At 48.0% G+C, this 15,836-nt stretch overlaps 1 protein-coding gene across 2 annotated transcripts; it reads right to left on the bottom strand.

Annotated features, from left to right (window-relative positions):
- Positions 1–1,069: 1,069 nt before the first annotated feature.
- NRIP3 (nuclear receptor interacting protein 3) lies at positions 1,070–14,046 on the bottom strand. 2 transcript variants are annotated; one of them, XM_085063159.1, is made up of 7 exons: positions 13,699–14,046; positions 7,877–8,056; positions 7,172–7,254; positions 4,486–4,625; positions 4,059–4,111; positions 3,859–3,956; positions 1,070–2,913 (listed from the first exon to the last, which is right to left on the bottom strand). In XM_085063159.1, exons 1-7 carry the CDS (start codon positions 13,870–13,872, stop codon positions 2,898–2,900), a joined length of 744 nt encoding a protein of 247 aa, XP_084919285.1. In that variant the 5' UTR covers positions 13,873–14,046; the 3' UTR covers positions 1,070–2,897. The 2 variants fall into 2 exon arrangements, with proteins under 2 accessions (XP_084919285.1, XP_084919284.1); XM_085063158.1 differs by having other exon boundaries at positions 1,070–2,919; positions 13,699–14,045.
- Positions 14,047–15,836: the final 1,790 nt, after the last annotated feature.

Genomic DNA, 15,836 nt, shown 5'->3' with positions numbered 1-15,836 from the left:
GAGCAAACACCCAGGGCTTGCTGAGCTGTTCTGCAACCTTCAGCTGCTGTACCGTTCACCCCTGTGATGGTGGAAGTGCTTGATACTGAGATCTGATATTACTTCCTGTGTTCTATAATCCCTCCAGACTGAGGTGAATGCCTGTCTCCTATAGCATCTGCCCTGTCTTATAGAGATGCTGTTCACCTCTGAAGGGCCACCAGCTCATGGCTCTGTGCAGAAAGGATGAAATTTTGCCCATTGATTTTCCATTTGCATATGCTGAGACTCTGCTCTCTAGCATCAGGGATAGTCTGAGTGAATCTAAAAACCTGTAGCAGCTCCAGGAAGCACGAGACCTTTTTTTTTTTTTTGCCTGTACATTGATCCTTCTCATTTTCTCTCCATTTTATTGCTGGAGCCTGGTTTCTTTCCACATTCAGAGAAACTCAGCCCAGTGCTGGGGAGAGCCAATTTTACTGGACTTGGAGTATTGTTGCTCCACCAAAGATGGTTGCTGTGGCACTTGCAGAGGATAAAAGGAAAATTTGTCATCGATAAGACAGAGCTCAAATACTGCTGAAGTATCCAGAAGTCCATCTAGGCAGAGACAGGATGTCCCTAAATCCAGGTTCAAAACTTTGGGGAAGACCCCAATCTCTGTCTGTGGTGACATCCCTCACCTCTCTTGTGTTCTGGCCACTTTCTTTTCCCAGTTTTCCAGAGTTTATGAAGGACTTTCATATCTGCCTGCACTGGCATTGCCCCAGCAAGCTAGCCAAACACAGCATAAACACACAGCTTTCCAAAGACAGGATCTCATCCCTCCCTTGGGAGGGAGAGACATGGCAACAGAAGGTTGGGGTTTCAAGTGCTCACCTTGTACTCCAAGTGCTGTGTGCCATTTAGCCTGCCCTGGTTAATTCATCCCCACTGCTGCTCTCCCTCAGTTTGATGGCAATTCCCAACAGCATTTCCAAAAGCACTGTGGAGCCTCATCAGACTAAAGAGTGAAACAAACTCCTTTTCATAATAGAGATGTGCACTGAAAACGAAAAAAAAACCCCAGCATATCCAGGGTACAAGCAAATAAACAGCAATAACAGTGTAACTTTATTTAGATTTAATTTGACATTTAGCACAGTACTATGCACAGAAAGAAAAAAGTACCAAAATACCAAACTCATAGCATATAAAATAATCAAATATATTTCATATTTAGTGAAATATTTCTACAACACTCCAGTGGGACTACCCTGGGCAGCCCAACACTGTAAATATATATATATATATTTATAGCTGTGTTATATAAAATACTGTATGTAGAGAAAGCACTGAAACTTATCACCAAAATAGAAAATAGCTCAAAATACAGATAGTTCAGATTTGCTGGATATATCCAATATCGAAAAGAGGTTCAAACCCACCGCAGGAGATAAAGCTCCAGCTGAGATGCCCTGGCAGTCATGGGATGGTGGGAGTGGCACACACTGGATCAGCTGGCAGGAGACTGGCTGATGATAGCCATGAGGTGACAAAACTTTCTGGTTGTCACCCAGAACCATCAAGATGCTTCTGACCAAAGCACTTTTGCTAAGTCAGAGCTACCGGAGCAGCTCCTGCTCCTTCGGCACAGCTGGATCCCTTCAGGATCCACTGCAGCAGGACTGGCCATCAGTGGATGCCCATCACAAGGATATTATTCTGCATTTTAAAGGTGCCTCTTCAGCAGATGACAGTGATTAATTCCCCTTAGGTTTTGAGAACATAAAAAGCTGCGTTTGTGCAAAGCCAGGCTCCTCGAAGCAATACTGTACAGCACAGGAAGCAGCAACCCTGCTGCTCCAGGACAGTGACATCAAATGAATGCTTGTCCTGGCAAAAACTTCCACCTCCCCAGGTGTAATCAAGTATTGTACCTAGGAGCCCAGACAATTTGTAGACAGATATAAAAAATATGGCATTTCTGGCAGCAGCACTGAAGTGCAGATGAAGCCAATAACCTGCATCAGCTGTGGGCAGGGAGCTGCAGGTGCTTCAGGCTGGAGGGGAAGGATAGGCACAGCTCCTGGTGGCAGGGGGAACCAAGGGCACTGTATCTACTGCCTTCCAATGTACTTTTGTGCTTGTTTGTTGCTTTTTGGCCTGGTAAGATGACTGATTTACTTGACTACCCCCAGAGGTAGACAGCCAAGGCTTGCCAGAGGATCCCTCCTGAGAGGGTTTCGAGTCCCAGCACTGGTGCTCAGCCCACAGCAAGCTGGGAGCTGTGGGAGATCACCCTGGGATCCCTCCCAAGCCCTCTTCCTGTGTTTCTGCCACACCACTACAGATAAGTCCATAACCCATTAATAATTCTGCAATTGCTCTTTCTCATCAAGCCAGCAGTTGCATCCCTAATTACATGGCAACAATACTATGCTAACAGGATGAGCTATAATTCCTAGGTGGTATTAACATTGTTGTTTTACTCGGAGGAACTTCCTGGTAATGGCCATTTGAATGTGGCAATATCAATTAAGTGAATATAAATGCTTAGCCCCTGGAAAAATCATTAATAAAAATTTCATTTTGATAGCCTCTAATCACAGCTAAGTACAATTACTCAAACGAGGCCACTATAAAAAGTATTTTTCTCATCAGAAGAAATTCATAAGGTTTCCCCAATTGTTTGTAATAAAGAGGACACTATATAGAAAAGTCCAGAAAATAAGCACACGTTTGTTTCTCAAAACCCATAGATAAACATGACAATATCTCTAAATTACTGGCTACAAACAGGATTTCATGTAGCTCTACTCAAGCTGTAGCCTAGTATAAATATTTTCAAAGCAGCGTGTTGCTGTTTCATCTGGAACAGCTGCACAGGATCTCTTTGATATCAAGCTCTTGTGGGGGGATGGTGTTTCAGTTTCTCTTTATGCCTCCAAATTGCTGAAACTGGAAGGAAAAGACATTCAGTAAAACAGGCATTTTTCATTAAAAAAAAAAAAGCAGCATAATTTGGCCTTGAACACAGTACTAAGAAATAATTCATCAGGCTGGTTGTGACAGGCAGCTAGAGAAGATGCTGACCTACATCACCCACCAGACACTCTTTCTTAAGCAGTGAGCAAACATTTTTTGGGTTGCTCATGGCTGAGCAACCACAAGCTCTGCCTGCGAAGGCACAGAAGTGCAAACCGCCCTGTCAGGCACTCGGTGCCTGCTGGTTTCATGAGTCACAGGCAGGAACCAGTGATACATCTCTTATTCACAGCACTCAGCAAGAAAGAGCCCAGTGCAGTGCCTGGAAAGAAGGGGTTTGCCCTACCTGCTGCCTGCTTGCTTGCAAAGCCAGCCACCGCAGCTACACACGTTTAGGAGGTGCAGCACACATTTATCTTTCTTTAGGGAGATAAGGCTGGAAAAATCTGGGACACCAGGAAGAGCTGGTAGGAGGGCTGCGGGAGAAGTGGCAACACCATTATCTCCAGACGGGATCTCTCTCTCAAGCATTCATGTGGGTTTATCAGTCTTGCTTCATAAATATTTTCCAGACAAAGGTTTGTTTGCGAACACTGTCAAAGCAGGGCTCAAGGATCTTCTTAGTGACCTCCAAAAAGTACATTTCCTAAGGCATTCCCCTGTGCATGTCTTTTCAGACACCCGCTTTGATGTACAATGTTTACTAGAAAAAAAGCAGTAAAAGCTGACAAAGGCTGCTGAAAAAGACAGGGACTCTGTTTCAAAATTTGATGAGCTCATGAAAACAATTTCTGCTGGGGCCACTGACCTCTTACTCACTTCCAGCAAAGGGTCTGGAGGCTACTGTCTGCCAGGGGGCATTGCCACCAGGCTGAGACATGCACATGCTGCTCATCTCCCCAGACTACTTACTGCTCTCCTGCCTCAGCATTGTCAATGCCCACAAATGGGATTTCTTCCCTGTCCGTCTGCCCCAGAACAAGGTGGTGCTTCTCCATGTTTATGACACACTGTAGAGAATAAATGTCTTTAGGTAAGAGGGAAAACTGCAATTCAGAGTGGTCCCAGCTCCCCCACCAGCATGGCTGAGCACCCTGCTGGAAAACCCCTACCTTCAGAGACTTCAATGTCTGCAGCCCAAAGGAGAAGGGTTTCTCATTGTCTTCTGAAAAAAACAGGAAAATTCAGGTTTATGCATTCAAAGTGCCCTCCCATGCTTCTTGTGAGTGACTCCATCCTTCCTTCGCGGTTTCTGTGCTAAACAAAACCCTGTTTATAGAGGAACTGTCTCCAGAGGAGATCAAGAGGGCACAGGATGGCAGGAGGGCAGGCGGATGTGCCTGCAGGGAGATACAGTGGTTGTTCCACCAGCATGGCAAAACCAAGTCTGCTGAACACATCCTCCCCCTCCCTCTGACGGGCCCAACAAGGACTTACTCTATTTTAACCTTAACATCTTCCCAAAGCTTTGTTTTTCTGCTGGGGTAAGAGGAAGGAGACCCCAGCCCACAGGGGAGGACCAGATGGTTCCACACTCACCCACGACGAGGGCAGTGCACTCCACAGAGACTGCTCCCACTGTCAGGGACAGACACTCGATCTGGCCGACAGCTTTCACCTTGTTTGGCAGCGAAACCATCTCATCTTCGACAGGGAGTGCTTTGAGATGCTCCTTTAGCCTGCGATTGAAAACACTCCTAACATCAAACAGCCACAGCTCAGCTGTTCCAGCAAGGAGCAAGCAGTGTTTGGAGGATGCTTACACCTGATGGGCTCTTGGCCTTGCTCCTTTACCATGCTGTTACTGGAAAGCTGCTTCCCTGACAGGTTCTGTGTGGATGCTCTGCAGGCAGCCAGCAGCTCACACCCACATCAGAGCACAGCATGACTCACAATGCAGCCCTGGGGCTGCCCCAAGCACAGCTCTGTACTGGATTTTGGGGTTTACCTGAGGAATCTTTTTCCAGTGTTTCCTCGAGGCTTGGGGAATATAAAATTGTTTCTAATGCGGTGTGGGAATAAGGAAGTTCACTCCAGCTTCCACAAGTGGAGCTGTCACTCTGTCTCCATGGAATCATAGAATTGTTGAGATTGAAACAGACTTCTAAGATCATCAAGTCCAACTGTTAACCCAGCCCTGCCAAGCTCACCACTAAACTGTCCCCAAATGCCACACCCACTCATTTTCTGAACACGTCTAGGAATGGTGATGCGACCACTTGGCTGAGCACCCCAAGACAGCAGCTTCTTCCAAAGCCTTCTTTGTTCACCCTTTCCGTGAACAAATTTTTCCAAATATCCAAACAAAACCTCATGTGGCACAACCTGAGACAATTTCCTCTGGTCCTGTCACTCATTCCCTCACTTGAGCCTCCTTTGACATAGTTGTAGGGAGCAATAAGGTACCCCCTGAGTCCCCTTTTTCTCTGGGCTAAACATGGCTCACAGCCAGGGCAGCCCAATCTGTGTTTGTTAGTTTGTTAGGTGCTGCTGCTGGGTTTGTTCACAGGAAATGGGGACAGATCAATCACATCCAGCCCAAAGAAAAGAAAAAAGGACGTCAGAGATACCTCAGGTACAGCTTCTATCTACACCCTTTGAACCAGTCTGACAATACTAATTAATTATTTAGCTTCAGTTTCTCTTTTAAACCAAACAAGAATCTAATGGAAAGGCCGTTTGAGTAGCTGATCTCTCCTCAGATAAAAGGCATATCAATTTTCAGCTATTTGAGGTACCTTTCTGCTGAGCCGCATTGCAGCAGTGCATGTGTCCTCGTGTGTGTGTGTGTGTGTGTCTGTCTATCTGTCTGGGGGAAACCAGCCCCCTCAGAAGCCCCAGGACTGAGGTGGGCACTGCCCACACCATTTGGCACAGGTACAAGGACCAAGAGGGGTAGCAGAGAGAAGGAGCTGCTGCTTTCTTGGAGACTGGCCTTAAAAATCAGTGGGAATGTATATACATCAATGAGAAGTTTATGAGTTCCTTAGGCACCTCCTGCACCTCCTACAGCTCCACAGGGGATTTCTCATGCTGGCAACCTGTGAGCCTACTCGCTGCTTTCCTCAGAGCAAGGAGGAGAGAGTGACTGGCATCATGACAAGATGCAACACATTTTTGAAAAAGAAGGGAGGAATTGAGCCTGAGCATCAGACACACACGTGCAGCTTTAAGGCACCAAGTCCCCTGAGAGCTGGGCAGCAGAAACAGCCTCTAACCTCTTTCTTCTGTGCTCTTGGAAGGACAGGGCTGCTGCAGCAGAGCAGTGCTGCAAGAACTGCACCAGACACATGTAAGTAACACAGGGAGCAGAGGAAGTGGCCTAGAGCAGGAAATCCCTCCAAATGCCATCCTGTGGCTGTCCCTAGGCTTGGCTGAGCTGCTCCACAGACTGTGACAAGGTTATAGTAAGCACAGCCACCTTCCAGTCACTTAGCACTGCTGTGCAAAGAAGTAATTAATGTTAGGGGAGGAACAGGCACCATTCATCAGGGCTGTGCTCAGGGAGCAGTGCAAGTTTTTTTGCATAATTACTGCAAGTGAGCTACAAAAAGCAGTAACTCCATGGGAATAAAGTGCCAAAATCTCCTCAATATCCTGTGAACTGATGCCTGGTCCTGTTCCTCAGAGAGTTTTGCTGCAAATGGCTGTCAGTCACCTCTCTAACAGTCCCTAAACACATTTCCTTTCCCTTTAACTGGGAGAAATTTGTAATTGGGAGCAGCACCAGACACCCAATTCTGAAAACATGCATGCACACAGCTCCTTTACACTGGGTGCTGGGGCCAGCAGGGCTACAGGCACGGGTGGCAGCATGTTCAGCAGCCTGGTCCCTGCCCTGCCACGGGTGCCTGCAGAACTGGGCTGGGCTGCAGCCCCATGCCTGCCCTGGGGACACAGAAGGCTGGGGAAGGTTCAGCTGTTTTATGAGGCACTGAGTGATGAACAAGCAGGCAGTGAAAAAATACAAATGCATGTCACCCTCTGAAGGGATTTCCTCAGAGGTGAACAGGGTGGTACCAGTGGATTTCTGTTTCATCTCCCTGCCATTTAAGATTAGGACAGGATTTGTTTGTAGCAGGAGGTTCCAGGGCTTCCCCAGGCACAGCCCAAAGCACTCTCTTCTAGAACAACCATCATTGACATGAGCAAAGCCTCTGACCAAGCCTCTGGCTGTGCTGCCAAGTGCCCTGCTCCTGCTGAACAAATCCAGCTGGATATTTACCCTAGCCTGTCCAGGCAGGCAGACGACATGAGGTTGTGCTGTGAGCCAGTGTCCACCACAGCCTTCAGCTCCTTCCCCGCACACTGCAAGAGCAAGAAGAGATGAGAAATGATGTGTGGGAGGCAGGATGAGCACAGAGTGTCCAGGGTTTGAACACAATGGTCCTCATGAACTCTCCTCATGCCAGCTCATCCCTGCTCCCCTGCACACTCAGATGCATCAAGGGTCCTGAGCTCTTCCTGGCTCATTTGCCCCTGCAGAGAGCAGATGAGCAGCCCCAGACGGGAGGGAATATTGTGGAGGATGGGAAACACAAAAAAAACCCCATGAGGCTAAGGAAGAGAAATGTGAAATTATCCTTGGGCAAAGAAAATAGGGATGGCATTTGAGGAAAACAAACAGGCTGTGAGCACAGCGATTTATCCGTGGATAATTATACCTCAGCATTTCAGCATGCTGCCCCAGCTTAGCTACCCTCTCCACCTTGCTGTGCAAGGGAAGATATCCATCAGGCCAGTTTTCTTTGTGATTCCCAGGTGGGCATCTCTGCCACAGCAGCCTGGAGCTGCAGAGGAAGTACATCCCCACAGCTATGACAGTCCCACGGGAGGGCAACCCTCCCTGGGAAACACGGAGAACAAGAGCACAGCCTGAAATAAAATCTGCAGGGAATAAAAAATCAAAAGGCTGTGGAGGGACTGTTACCTGGCAGCTCACCACTATGAGCTCTTCATCCTCCATTTTCCCTGAGCTGCCCAGTTTGGTTTGGTTCAGCTTGTTGGTCTGTGATGAGGGATCTCCCTTCGGAGACCAGCTGCCTCGGCTGCCTCGTAACTTGGACAGGTTTGTCTCCATCAGGCGCTTCTGCAGGATATGATGTGGTTGCTTGAAGAAAGAACACACACAGAAGTACAGGGTGAAGTCAGAGGGAAGCCACACAGTGGTGTGTGTCACCAGCCTGCCTGTGGTGCCCGTGGGCCAGTGCTGCTCTCGCAAGAGGGATGCCCTAAAATCTCACTCTCCCTAATTCCCAGACTACAAGTGCTCTTCCTAGCTGGCTGTGGCTTACCTGGCTTTGACTAAAGAGAACTAGTTTGTGTTACAAAGGGAATAATACTTTCAAAGTATTAACCAGACTTTGGAAGGATGCCTTTCTTTTACCAAACTCAAGATCAAGATTTGATTGCCTATAGGAATCCAAATAAGTCCAGCTTTTTCAAGCTGGTGTTTCAGCCATAATTGCCTTCATCTCTTGATAAGGATATCGGAAATTCCGTAGTGATGTGAAAATTAAGATGTAACAAATCATCTTTCCAATTACACTCACCACCTAAGTATGAAGAAAGTCTAAAATTGCCCTGTGTGTCTCTTCCCCCTGTATTTTAACTGAGCTGCTAAGGGTGAGTAAGTAGGACCAATCCTATGTGCCATGCCACAGGAGGAAAGGGAGAAGAGGGGAACAGGTAAGCTGTTCGAGGTAAGGAGATAGGTAGGTATTCTCCCAGGAATTCCCAACACATCTCTCTTTCTCTGTCATTTCCATTTGCTCTGGGAGAAGCATGCTGTCTCTCAAGATCTCCAGCCTCTTTCCCAAAAGCCGTTTTATGTTTAATATTCATCGCAGATGGATGCACACACTCTGCTGGAGGTGAAATGACTCTGCCTGATTATCTGCTCATTTCTCTGCCCAGCTAATCTGCCCTCCCTATTACTGCCTTTCCTTCTAGTTTTAATTTCACCACAGTGAGACATTCTTACTGGCTTATTCCTGAATTTTTGCATTCATGGTAAATATGCCTGTCGTCTGCAGAAACATCTGAACCAATAAGCCTCCCCCTTCCAAGGGAATTTCAGAGTCGGGATAGCTCTGAAAACCTCGGGCCACTGCTTCCTGGGTTGGCCAGTGCCCACTCTAGTGCACAGCATGTTAAATAACACCACTTACAGAACTCTAATGCAACCTGGCATCATCCTAAAATAACTGCAGCCATGTTGGCGCCTCAGATCTCGCTGTGGGCACGACAAGGGCGGTGGAGCTGGACCTGACTGATGAGATGGGGCAGCTGCAGCCAGCACCAGTGGTCACTGGGACACGTCTGCTCCTTGTGTCCCCACTTTCCACCGTCCTTATTTCTGCAACTTGATATAAAATCCCATGGCCATTTTGGATTGCAGGGATAATGTCTGACCAGCACACTGGAGAGCATGTCCTGTGTACAGGCAGTAACTCCTGATGGGGAGGAATCAGATCTGACATTGTGCTGCCTTCTGGTGACCACCACCTTCCCAGTGAGGCCAAACAGCAGAAAGCAGTATTATTTAACTAGACTAAAGGCAGGCAGCCTGGCTGCACTGGAACTGTGTGGAGGGACAAGCAGATCAGATTGGAAGCGAAGGCTCCCTTATGTGAGGCAGAAGCCATAGGTGCACAGTCAGCACTGTGATCACCTCCAATGCTCCTCATCTGAGCAAAAATGCAAGCCAGGATTTTCTGACAGTGAATGGGATGTCCTTTTTGCCCTTTATGTTTGACTGCAGCTCAGGAGCACATCTGGAAGACTGATTCTTCACATCATTTAAAAACAACAAAAGAGGGGATAGGGGACTGTGGAAGAGAATGGGTGGAGTTCACCCAGCTGGCCAGAAGACAGCCTGGTACACAGTGGTCACCTCCTTGTGCCCAGCCCCACTCAGGTAGGACCAGGAGATGGCATCATCCAGGACAGTCTGGGTGCTCTTCTGATCTGCCTGGCCTCAATCTCCAACACACTCCTCACTGCTGTTTTAACTGTCATCTACCCTTGAATTCAATCTAAATTTTTTTAACTACAACTTCTCCTATGGATTGTTAACCAGTAACATACATGGGTTCTCTCAGGCCCTGGTTTTGTGAATCTCATGCAGGATCAATCACCAAAAGGAAAAAAATCCATCACTCAGTGAGCACAAGTTACCATCACAAATGTGATTGTCTTTTGTTGACACTTGCCCTTCTGAAAACCACAGCAAATCCTGCCCCTGGGGGGACAAATATTCCTTATGTTGTGCTCCAATACAGAAATAATCCAGCAGGAGGGGGCTGAAAAGGTTCCCTGCAGCACCATCCTGTCTCAGGCTATTAATTAGTTTACTTCAACTTCTATTTCCCTTGACTCTTGTGTGCAACAGAGTGAGGGATGTTAGTCACAGAGATGACTCAAGTGATGGATACGTACTTGGTAAATGGATAATGTGCCAGGGGACATTTGAAAACGCACATTTTGCCTGCAAACTGCAAGCAGACCGTGCCTGGGAGGGAGGGAGAGGAGGAAAACCTCCCCGTGGCAGCACTGGGGAAGGCAGCTGAGTTGTCCCTCCAGCATGGGCCTGGCAGTGATTGGAGGAACCCAGATTGCCTGGTACAATATTCCTTTGCCATGCACAAAACTGTTGGAACTTTTATAAGAACATATAATATTACATTTCATTGTGTCAGTGCAGAAATAAGTATTCCTACTATCATTCAGCACTATATAAATACAAATCAGGATACTTTTCATATGTCCCTTTGAAACCTGTGACTTTGCAAAAACCTATGGTCCCCTAAAAATGTCACAGTAGAAACCTAAAGGAGTGAGTGGAAACACCAGCTATTGGTGAACTTATTTACCTCTGTCTGTCAAAAGCACAAATAATTCTGCCCAGCTTTGTTCCTCTCTGATTTATAAGCAAGTGTATTTCTGCAGCTGGCAATATTCATTTATCTGGCACATTTCCCTCTATTTGGCTTCTAGATCTGGGAATAACATGACCCATCAACAATTTCACTCAGGTGGAGATGAAAGTCAGGGAAGACACCAGCTCCCCTCCTCCAGAAACCCATCTCAGGAGGTTTGCCCTCTCTTCTGTACCTGGACAGATGGAAAAAAAAATAAAAGGGAGGTTTAATGCATCCACAGAGCTCATCCCAAGAATTAATCAATTTCTCTCTCTTCTTTCCATCCTCCATTCAAATTCACTGAATGCACTGCAATCCATGCAACGTTGCACCAGCTATGGGCAGCTGGGGCCACAGGGCAGCCAGGGTTGTGCTGAGGGTGCCCGAGGGAGGTCTGAGGGCATGATGAGAAGGGGAAATGTTTTTGTTATTGCTCTTTGTTACTGTTTATAACTGTGCTTCCCAGCTTGTCAAATGATGTGGGACTGTTTCAGAAAAAGCTACTCCACACTGGTCAGGAGGCTCTCTGGGCAATGGAGAAGTGTCAGAGCACCAGGAGGGGCTGCAAGAGCCAGCAAGCCCTGGCCAGGTTGGGCAGGGGGTCATGGTTACCCTGACAGGTCCCTGCTAAGGACCATCTCATGCTAATTTTCTGGGCTTCAGGGAAGAGGCTAATAGAGGGGAGAGTCATGGGAACAAAACCCTCTCTAAATCCAGACCGACATTTGCCAAATTCAACATATGCTTTGCTAGGTCTCGTACTGGACAGAGAGGAGTACATAAAGGGAGCGAGGAGCTAGAGTTTGGTCTGAGCCAGAGTAATTCACTGGAAATGGTCAGAGCATTGAAATGGATCATTACAAGTATTTATCAAACCTGCCTAAGTATGTATCAGACCTGCTTGTGCATGGCATCACCAGGAGAGCTGCTTCAGGAGCTGAGTAAAGGCACAGAGTAGGGGATGCCAGCACACCCACCCTGCTGACCTGCTGCTGCTTTGCCTTGCTGTGCACTGCCGCCAAAAGGAAGGGGATTTCTCCCCAGAACTGGAATGGCTGCTGCCAGCTGCCACAGTGACAGACAGGATCTGTTCTCGCCACCTGTCTCCATCTCTGAGGAGCTGTTCCCTCCTCTCTGCTCCTGCCAAGGCTGCTGGAAAACCCCCGTGGGAAACCCTGCATTAATAACCCTGGTCACGTCAGAAGCCCCTCCACCCACGTCAGCACAGCTGCCACACAGCTTTGGGCACAAAAACGTGCTGCTTTGGCAGGAGGTGCACAGAGGAAGCCATGCAAAAGCTTTGGGCCAAGAACTCTGATGCCCTGGGCCTCCTTGACCATGCAGCTCAGCCCCTCTGGACATGGGCCTCTCAATCTGGGGCGATGCCAAAGAGTGGTCAGGCTGTGGACCTCCCCAGGGCTTTGGCATGTCCCTGAAGAGAGCCCCCCATGAGCCCCCTGTGGCTGTGGGTGCAGCAGTGGTGATGCTTCAGCCACTGAACAAAAACAGGGAGGAAACCTCAAGTGACATTCCTGTGCCCGAGGTGGTGGCAAGGAGCCCCACGCTCTGCCCTGCTGCTGGTGCACAGCCTGGTCCTCACTGTGCAGGGCAAAGGACTCCAGTGCTCAGTGCCCCTGGCTCCTGCTACCTGTTGATTCCTCTCTGGACAGAGCAGAACACATCGTAGGGGACTCAGCCCTGCACACTGGAGGTCACTGAGCCACAAACTGTCATTTAGACTCTGCTGATAATAGTAATAATAACACCATCATTCCCTGAAAGGCACTTCAGCTCCCTGCTGGAGAGCTGCAATTCAGTGGTGACCAGGAAAGCTCCTTCTGAGCCTTTCCTTGGGCAGGAGCTTTATTTCCTGCAACTGCAAAACACGGGATATCAAAAAAATCATCTCCATGTGCCCTGCAGAGAACAGCCAGCTCATTCCACTTGTCTCAGGCAGGCAGAGCCAAGCCTAACCCAGCTGAGCAAGAAGACTTTGACAGAATAAAACTACACCACTAAAATAAAAATATTCTTTTTTTTTTTTCAATAAAACCCCTATCAAGCATTGAAAACAAAACAAATATTGTTTCACAAGGTGCAAGAATTTTGCAACACTTGGGCAAAAATACTAGGGGAGCTTTCCTTGGTATATTTTCTAGATTTCACTCCTCATATCAGAACTTTTGATGTTACATTGAAGTATCCTTTCCCATTAGAGAAAGCTCAAACATTTGCACAGTATTTAGAGATACTCTCCAGCCCCCAGACAGGATGAATAATACCAAGATCAGGATCACATAGATCACTGTATATTTAAATATTTTGAACCTAAAATTATGTCTGTTTCATTTTTACAACCCCATATACACGTAAGCCTTTATCAAAGCATGATCTTGACTGTTTTGTATTTTGAAATACCAGTGGCTATACTTTACTGGATCTTTATGATTATGTGTTGGGTGCATATATACACATCACAGGCAAACGTGTGTCTGTGTATGCTTTGTATGAAGCCATTTTGACTTACTCTGACCCAGAGAGGAATTTTGTGCTGCAAATAGTACCCCATTTTCAGTCAAAAGTGGAAAAAAAAAAATAAATGCTATTAGATCAGAGTGCCAGGCATCTAAAAGTACCTACTGGACGAAAACAACTGTGCTTATAACTAGCGTCATATTTCTACTCTAACACACAAAAGTGCCATTTTTTACAATCAGTTTCCACACGCAACCAACTTCTCTTCCTAAGAGAAAAACAGCATGAAGAAAGAAATAGGCACTGCCCTACCAGCTTCTAACGCCTCCTTCCAGTAAACACAACAGAGCCTTACAGTGTCTTTCGAAGTCCCCAGCTTCTTCAGCCCATCCAGAGGGAGGAGATCCGCAGAATCCTTGTGAATAAACTGAACCGCCTGCTTCATCCTCCTCTGCTGGCGGAGAGACGCCGCTTCCCTTATCTCCACTTCTTTCCTGCTCGGCTCCGTCAGGATGCCCGAATAAAACATCTCTCCGCCCGTGCGCGGCTCGCTCCTTGAGGATGCGCCTGTCGGGGAGCTGCGATGGGGAGGATGCTCTGCCGCCCGGCTTTATAGCGGAGCCTGGTGACGTCTGGAGGCGGCAGGTACCTCGGCCGGAGGGGTTGGGCACATCGCGGCACCGCCAGCGCCGGGGGATAACAGCACATCGCTGCCCTCCCTCCCCGCTGCCTGCCCTGACAGCAGCATTACACAGGCTCTCGGTGGCTCTCAGAGCCCGCACGGACAGCAGGGAGCACCGGAGCACCGGCACGGGGCTTTGAGAGCTGCACACAGCCCCGGGAGATGGGGCACTGCCAGCCAGCCGCTGCAGGCACAGCTGGATTGCCCTGCACGGAAGGGTCACGGCAGGTGACACTGCCCAGCACCCGTGTGGCCCGGGGGGTGTTTCCCGCCCGGCAGGGGTGATGCAGCCCTGCACGGACTGTGCCACTGGCCGTGGTGCTCAGGATGCCCCTGGTGTCACCAGAGCATTGCCAGCATGATCTGAGCCGTCACTGTCCACTCAAGTCCACAGGAAAACTGTCACAAAAAGTGGTCCCAGCCAAACTCTCCTATACCCATCAAATGTCCAGGCACAGCACAATTTGACTGATCATTAGCATCCACACAGCTGATTGTTAATCAGAGCAAAACTCTGCAAAGCAGCTGCAGTTTTGCAGCTTTCTTGCTGCTTGTCTAATGATCTAGATGTTACAGGAGTCAGTCTTGCTGTAGTTACTAACCTCTGACCCCAGACAGTGCTGGGAGGGTTTCAGAGACATGCTAGAGGATGAGGATGCTGGCATTACCTTGGCTGTCCAGAGGAATCCTTTATTCTTCATGGGCAGCTCTAGGCTTCCAAGAAGCAAAGTCCTTTTTTCTGGGGCTGCTCTGTCCTTTAACTTGTTTTACTTCAGCATGAACAAAGTCTCCAGTAAAATTCCTCTACCTCTTTCCATTACAGTGTATAACATGAACTAATATACATTAACAAACTTAATAGACTTTCATACTATAAAAACTGATTAATATAATAGAGAAGGGAATTTTCTTAACAGGACTCACAGCACACTTGGGTTTCTTTCACTGCAACAGTGAGCAAGGGCTTCCCTGATATTTCTGCTTTCCAAGTAATTTGTTGCATGGAATAGATGCAGAAAAAATGCAGCTCTGCCTCAGAGAGACAGTACAGATCTGGAAACACTCCACATGGGTTTGGTTCTTCCTAAACTGAGAGAGACCTTTGATGTGCTAGGGAAAGCACAAGAAAAGCAGAGCTTAGCCCCGAATCTATGCCAAGCCAGACTTCCAGGACACTTCTATCCTTCCTGAGGAGCTGGGACACTGACTCTCCTTTGCTCTCTCCCATCAACCAAGCCTGGCTTCCCACTTTCTGCTCACCAAGACACCACTGGCACCACACAGCCCCTGTTTCTGGCCTGGGGAGTGGGGCTGGCACAGAGCAGGGCTGATTCCAGAACAGCAACACTCCGTGGGTAAACTTACACCTCTGAGCTCTGCAGCCACGGGCAGACCACGTGTGTTCAGCCCCTCCTCGTGTGATCTGGGAGAGAGGAGGGGAAAAAAATCGGATGATGAGGCAGAATGCCATAAAACCCGAGCACATTATTTCACAGCCTCCCATAAAGGCCACTATGCATGAGCTAGCCCAGCTCAGAGGATCTGTCAGCCTGCAGAAGGATAACAGGGATGACAGTCTCAAGGGGGATACAATTTTTATTCCCTGTACTGACTCAGCTCATTACACTACAGGACCATAGTTCCACTCTGGGCACACACGGCTGGGAGGGCAAAAAACCCTTATTTTTCACCTTGGGAGCCATTTGGCATTTTCCCAGCTGATTAAATAAAGATATACAGCAGCATCCATGCTTTCCCAGAGGCAAGGAGACACAGAAGGAAGCAAAAGGGCTTCCACTGGAAACAGGAGG

The sequence above is a fragment of the Lichenostomus cassidix genome, chromosome 5, assembly GCF_008360975.1.
Source record: "Lichenostomus cassidix isolate B80296 chromosome 5, HeHo_3.0, whole genome shotgun sequence".
Lineage (NCBI taxonomy): Eukaryota > Metazoa > Chordata > Aves > Passeriformes > Meliphagidae > Lichenostomus > Lichenostomus cassidix.
The sequence above is the reverse complement of the archived record's forward strand: the minus strand, read 5'-3'. Positions and strand labels throughout refer to the sequence as shown.